This window comes from Cheilinus undulatus, linkage group 17, assembly GCF_018320785.1.
Source record: "Cheilinus undulatus linkage group 17, ASM1832078v1, whole genome shotgun sequence".
In the NCBI taxonomy this organism is placed as follows: domain Eukaryota; kingdom Metazoa; phylum Chordata; class Actinopteri; order Labriformes; family Labridae; genus Cheilinus; species Cheilinus undulatus.
In genome coordinates this window covers 1,770,937-1,777,300 of record NC_054881.1, presented here as the reverse complement: position 1 = coordinate 1,777,300, position 6,364 = coordinate 1,770,937, and the positions used below count along the sequence as shown (strand labels likewise).

Below are 6,364 nucleotides of genomic sequence, written 5' to 3'. Positions count from 1 at the left end.
AACCTTTTTAGTGCCAGTTGAAAAAGCAATGACTCCTGATGATTTGAAAATAAAAAAACAAAAAGAAAATGTATTTTTTATTTAATAGGTTTGATAAATGTTTAACTCTCAGCATTATTTTGACCAAAAATGGACTTCATTCATTAAAAATAGCAACAAAAAAAATACTTCACATTAGAAAGGAAATCTATCTTTTGCACGGATAAAAAAAATAATAATATAGTATTTTTTTCATTTTAATGAATTTAAATATCTGTCTATGTATTATTACATATTATTATTATTATTATTATTATCATTATTCTACTGATCCAATGCTCTGGACTTTTGGGTCCCGGGTCTCTGATGTGAAATGGTCCTGAACCAGCAGACTAAATAAACATCTACATTGAGTTCAGTAACAGCCTGTGATTGTGCAATAACTCACCTGGACTGGTGCCTTCTGGCCTTTGGACCTGATCCTCCAGGGTTAATGATGAACTCGTTCCCCAGCTCTGTGGACCATCACGCTCTACTGTTGGCGTCTGTGTCGACTGTGATGTGGGTTTTTACATGAAGCTTTCTGAATGAGCTGCTCATGTCTTTAACCCTATATGTCAGTGGACCATAGGTGGCGCTCTAACTTTAGTTCTATCCTGTTATATGATGACAGTAAAGGCTTTAAGTTGAATTGTAAGGTCAAGTTCTGATGTTTTAAAGCTCAGAGCTTGTGTAGAGACCTGTTTCAAACCAAAGCCAGTATGGTCCAGAATAGAGCACTGAGGGGGGACGTGGATCTAGTTCAGACTCCTGTTCTGGTCATGGGAAACAAACAATGTCCAACCTTGTCATCTGATTGGATATATCAATCCATTTATTCACCTTTTCCAATAGATTATCAATAAGATGTGGCTTTCAATAATCACATAGAGATCAGTCTGAACAATGAGGATCAATGACAGTTAAAGTCCAGGATTACAGAGTCCTCTGTCTTTGAAAACATGATGTTGGTTTAGTTTGGTTCCACGCTCACAGAGATCTTCTCTGGGAGAATCTGCAGTGGGGAGTCAGACCAATAATAAAAGATTGGAAGCATCCTGTCAGTGAAAGTGTGTGTGAAGGAGTGTATGAGTGTGTTAGTATCAGGATCACAGAACGACAGCTCTCCTCTGTTACAGTCCAGATTCACTCGGATCCTCTTTGGTTCTGTCTGAACTGAGAGAACAGTGGATCCATGTGATGGTGACTGTGTGCTGTATTCACCACCATAGAACTCTACTACCCAGATTCTATACCATATGCCTCCTGTCCTCTCAGCAGACTCTGGTAACACTCCCAGGATCCAGTTTGTACTGTCACTGACCTGGACGTCCCAGTTGTGAGTCCCTGAGTTAAAGCCCTCAGAGCCCAGGACAGAGTAGTAGTAACAAACCCTTTCTGGATTATCAGGAAGCTGCTGACTCTCTCCTCCTCCTCTCACAGAGGTCAGATCATCAGACAGGATGAGCTTTAATCCAGCCGTGTTTGGGTCTAGAATGACGGGCGTGTAAGAGACCATGTCCTTCATCTTGGTCCAGATCTTGAAGCCCAGGTTGCCCAAGTGTTTGGCCTGGTCTATCAGAGCTCCTGAGGGCAGCTGTGGCTCCTCCAGCAGGGGGCGCTGCTGGACTCTCTCCACTGCAGCCTTGTAGTTTCTCAGGAAGGAGACGTCTTGGGCCGTCAGCTGGTCCTCTGTGGCTCTGACTGTCTGTGAAAGATCTGCTATCTGTACTCTCAGAGCCTCCATCTGCTCCTTCATCCTCTGTCTCTTCTGCTCCTCTTCCTCCTTCACTGCATGCAGCCTGGCCTCCTCTTCCTCTGCTAGAAACTGATGAAGCTTCTGAAACTGCTCCTTAATCTGCCTCTCTGTGTGTCGGGCCTGGACCTCCATGTGAGCTTCTGTTAGATCAAACTCCACTTTAACATCTTTAAGAGCCTCTAACTTCTCCTTTAAGGGCTGCAGAGTTTCCTCAAGGTTCTTCTTGTGTTCTTCTGCAGCTTCATCGATGGGTCTGAATCGGTGCTCAGTGTGTTTTTCTGAATCTCTGCAGACGAGACACACCAGCTCCTGATGGTCCAGACAGAAGAGTTTGAGCTTCTCCTGATGCAGACTGCAGAGATCCTCTGAAGCTCTCTGTTCTCTCTCCTGCAGAAAAGTCTCACACAGATTCTTTAAAGCAAAGTTAGGATTTAATTCCTTCGACTGTCTCCTCTTACAGATGGGACACTCCTTGTCCTCCTTCTCCTTCCAGCTCTTCTCCACACACTCTCTACAGAAGCTGTGGCTGCAGGACAGCATGATGGGATCTTTAAAGATGTCCAGGCAGACCGGACAGCTCAGATCCTCCTCTAACTTGGACGCCATTTTGTCTGGAGTGAAGCTGGAGACGCTGCAGACAAACAGGAAGCCACTCCCCGTCCCTGAAAGTTCCTCTCTCTTTGGTTCTGAGTTCTTTTAAAGTCTGCTTCAGTTGGTGGATTCAGTACCTGGTTAAAGTGGAAGTATTCCCAGTTATCCCAGTAGAACCAGTACTCCCAGTACTCCCTCCTGCTGTCCTCTCTCAGTGGAAGTGGTGCTGGTTTTGGTCCGGAGCTCTCTCTCTCTCTGTCGGAGTGACCGTCTCTTCAGGTCAAAGTAACAGTCTGTTTTTTGTTTGGTCTGAGGTTAAATAGGGTGAGGGGGCGGAGCTTCCTCAGAGCAGGAACACAGAAACCAGTCTGATGTTTTCATGAAGCAGAATCTGGAGATCAGGAATGATTTTTAATCCTCTATGTAACAGGAACAGATCATCTTCTTCTGTGGTGTTTCTGATTTTGACGCTACAATGTTAATATATGCTACAGATCTGTTTAAGAGAGCTGGAGTTAACACTGGCTGAGTACGGTGGCCCAGAGGGGCAACTGCAAAAACATTTCCCTCAAAACTAAAATCCTCACACAATGTTAAAAAAAGCTTTTCTTTTCAAAAAGAGTTTGTTTGCTGTAGGGATGTATGATATTTTCAATATAATCTGAACATTTGTGCTAATGTTTGCTCCCAATAAATTACGTCTAAATATCAGCCTACATCAGCTGTAAATATAAAACGCTGGAATAAGATTGTGTAGTTTAACTGTCTGGACCAACAGACCTACATCACCTTTCTTTATCATATCCATCCTCATTGATTCAGTACAGTCTGGCTCCAGACTGTTCATCTGAGACACCGTATATCTAACAGCTGTAAAACATGCTAGATTTAACCCTTGTGCCCTCCTCAGGCATTTTTGGGCCAATTTTCTCAACTTTTTTTTTTTTTAATTTGTGATCATTTTGTCAGTTTTGCAGCTTGTGGCATGAATTTTTACAGCAACTTTTCTTTCTAGTTAAATTTTTGAAATCCAACATATTTCACTCTTAAATGTCATTCATGCTCTCGCAATGAATTTTGTACCCTCTGGACACTTTCGAGGCAAAAATGTACAAAAACTGCCATTAAATCCACATACAACAATTTTTTTTTCTACTTTTTTTTTTCAATCATTTTCAAGAATTTAACCCTTTAAATGCCAGTTTGATTATTTGAAATATTTAATTTTTTTTCTACAAAAAAAAAAAAAACACAAAAAGTGAATTATTTGACCCATCCAGACTCTTATCACCCCAAAAGCCCCATCTCTCTACTATTTATTATATGGAAAATAATCCACTTCTTGTGATATTTGCAGTAAAAAATGAAATATTTTAAATAATCAAACTGGCATTAAAAGGGTTAAAATTCTGAGAATTATTTATTTTTTGTGGTTTTGAGCAGGTCTGAAGTTGTTAAAGAGATTTATAAAAAATAAAAATGGAGAAAAAAATATTGATGTTGATTTAATGGCAATTTTTCTGTCTGTGTACATTTTTGCCTCGAAGGTGTAAAAAGTGTAGTAAATTTGAGGAGGGCACAAGGGTTAAGCCCAAAAAAAAGTAAAATTCCTTGATCTTAACCCTAAACATCCATTTAAAGTTAAAAGGCCCACTGAGTCAGTGATGTGGTCCTCAGAGTCAGTGATGTGGTCCTCAGAGTCAGTGATGTGGTCCTCAGAGTCAGTGATGTGGTCCTCAGAGTCAGTGATGTGGTCCTCAGAGTCTGTGATGTGGTCCTCAGAGTCTGTGATGTGGTCCTCAGAGTCAGTGATGTGGTCCTCAGAGTCTGTGATGTGGTCCTCAGAGTCTGTGATGTGGCCCTCAGAGTCTGTGATGTGGTCCTCAGAGTCTGTGATGTGGTCCTCAGAGTCTGTGATGTGGTCCTCAGAGTCTGTGATGTGGTCCTCAGAGTCTGTGATGTGGTCCTCAGAGTCTGTGATGTGGCCCTCAGAGTCTGTGATGTGGTCCTCAGAGTCTGTGATGTGGTCCTCAGAGTCTGTGATGTGGCCCTCAGAGTCTGTGATGTGGTCCTCAGTGGCTCTTAGAGCCTTGGACAAACAGATGCTTCGGTGTATCTAAGACTCAGCATAGTTGGTCCAAATCTTTTTGTGGATATGTTGCAAAAACCAGACAAGTAGTGGTCACTATCTATGCAAATCCTGGTCCTAAGTTTCACACATAACTCTGAATTTTCTGCTGTATCTTTATAATCAGATGGATAATTGTCCTTAAACTGGAGGACTGATGCACTTAAAGAGGAGAATTCTGCAAAGAAAAGTGCATAGATATCTCCCAGCATCCCTCGCTGATGTTTTTGAGCTTTAATGGCCGAGGAGCAGACAGGAATCAGCTCAGATCTGACCATTTATTGATTATGTCGGCTGAACAGGAGGGGAGCAAATTTCAAGGACATAATCGAGCAGAAAGTCTGAAAGCCAGGCGCATTTATCCCCACCCACTGTGTAAACTCCACTCCTGTTTGTCTTGTACAAACACGTAGGAATACCTTTGAAAAACCAGTGCCAGGGAACATAATCTGCCTATTTGGCAAAGCAAAGTTGTGTGATAAAAACATCATTTTCGGAGAGTTAATCTGAGGAGTCGTGTGGGATGGTCTTTATCCCTTCACAGACTCGAATTAGATCAGTCATCCTCGCTCACAGAGGCAGATAAAGACAGACATACGTAAATAAACAGCCGAGCGCTCGTCTTTCCTCCCTCCGCCTGTTGGTCTGTCACTCTCTCTCTGAGCATTTGGGTGTAAACAAAACCGCCGCAGAAACCTTCATTTGTCCTTGTTGTCAACACAAGTTTGTTGCAGAAGTCTGCTCGCCGTTCTCCACACAGGGACACTCATGGCCGTCAAATGTCAGCCGCAGCGTGCGAGCGTGCAGCCTTCACACGCAGAGATGATTGGTTGTGTTATCAGTGTTGAAACAGACAAATCAATCCCGCCCGACAACCACACAATTAGCCGCTTTATTAGCCCGCTTGTAGCCGCGCTCTTCTGGAGGAGGGAGTCAAGTACCCGCAAATAAATGTTCCAGCAGCGAGGAGACGGCGTTTAGCCGAGCGGGGACAGAGGTGAAGATTGATTGTGCTGATTAAAACTGTGAATTACAGAGAGGATCAGCGCGCTGGCTGCATATCTCACTTGTTGACCGTAATGAGGAGAGTGCTTCTGTTGAGCTGAAGGGGAGAAACAGACAGAAGCTGCTGAACTAATCAGAATAAAAAACTTTATTTATATAACGCTCTGAAACAGATGATTTATGATGGAGACGGTTCACAATATAAGGAGCAAAACATAAAATCAAGTTAAACTGCTGCAACAACAATGGCAGTCTGGCTGCAGGTGCATGCCCTGCAGACCATCGCTGACAGGGAGGAAGTACATGCAGAAACTTTCAAAATAAAACCAGATACACTTCTGGTTAAGGTAAGAGCTATGAGACCTAAGCTTTAAGTTTGCATGCATTTTTGATATTTCCTACTTATCTGGGATTAAAAGGACCTGATAATTACTAAACCTTCAACAAGTAGTTCTTAAAAACATTGAAGCCATGAAAGAGGATAGGAGAGCAGAGCAAAGATGGAATCAGTCAGGTCTGTGTGCATTTTAACATCCTGAAGGATTTATTCTGTACTTTTCACTGTGTAGTAAACAAAGTAATATATTTAAAAACTAAATTTTCATAATCACAACAGCAGGAAAAAAGGTCTACGCGCACATCCAAACCTAGGCGGGCAGGTGCTGAGTCGAAAAGGATACTGTCAAAAAACAAAAAAGCGTCTCGCACACTGCAGGGCTCCAACAATATAGTTATTTATTGCACCAAAGTGGTGACGTTTCGAGCAAATGTCACCACTTTGGTGCAATAAATAACAATATTGTTGGAGCCCTGCAGTGTGCGAAACACTCACAACAGCCACAGGTTTTATTTAAGACTGTGGA

General features: G+C 42.4%; 1 protein-coding gene across 1 annotated transcript; it reads right to left on the bottom strand.

Annotated features, from left to right (window-relative positions):
• Window positions 1–864: 864 nt before the first annotated feature.
• LOC121525484 (nuclear factor 7, brain-like) lies at window positions 865–2,592 on the bottom strand. Its single transcript, XM_041811514.1, has one exon. It carries the CDS (start codon window positions 2,381–2,383, stop codon window positions 992–994), a length of 1,392 nt encoding a protein of 463 aa, XP_041667448.1. The 5' UTR covers window positions 2,384–2,592; the 3' UTR covers window positions 865–991.
• Window positions 2,593–6,364: the final 3,772 nt, after the last annotated feature.

Bases quoted from the DNA above. Each gene is read 5' to 3' on its own strand.
- LOC121525484 (XM_041811514.1), bottom strand. From the start codon at position 2,383: ATGGCGTCCAAGTTAGAGGAGGATCTGAGCTGTCCGGTCTGCCTGGAC.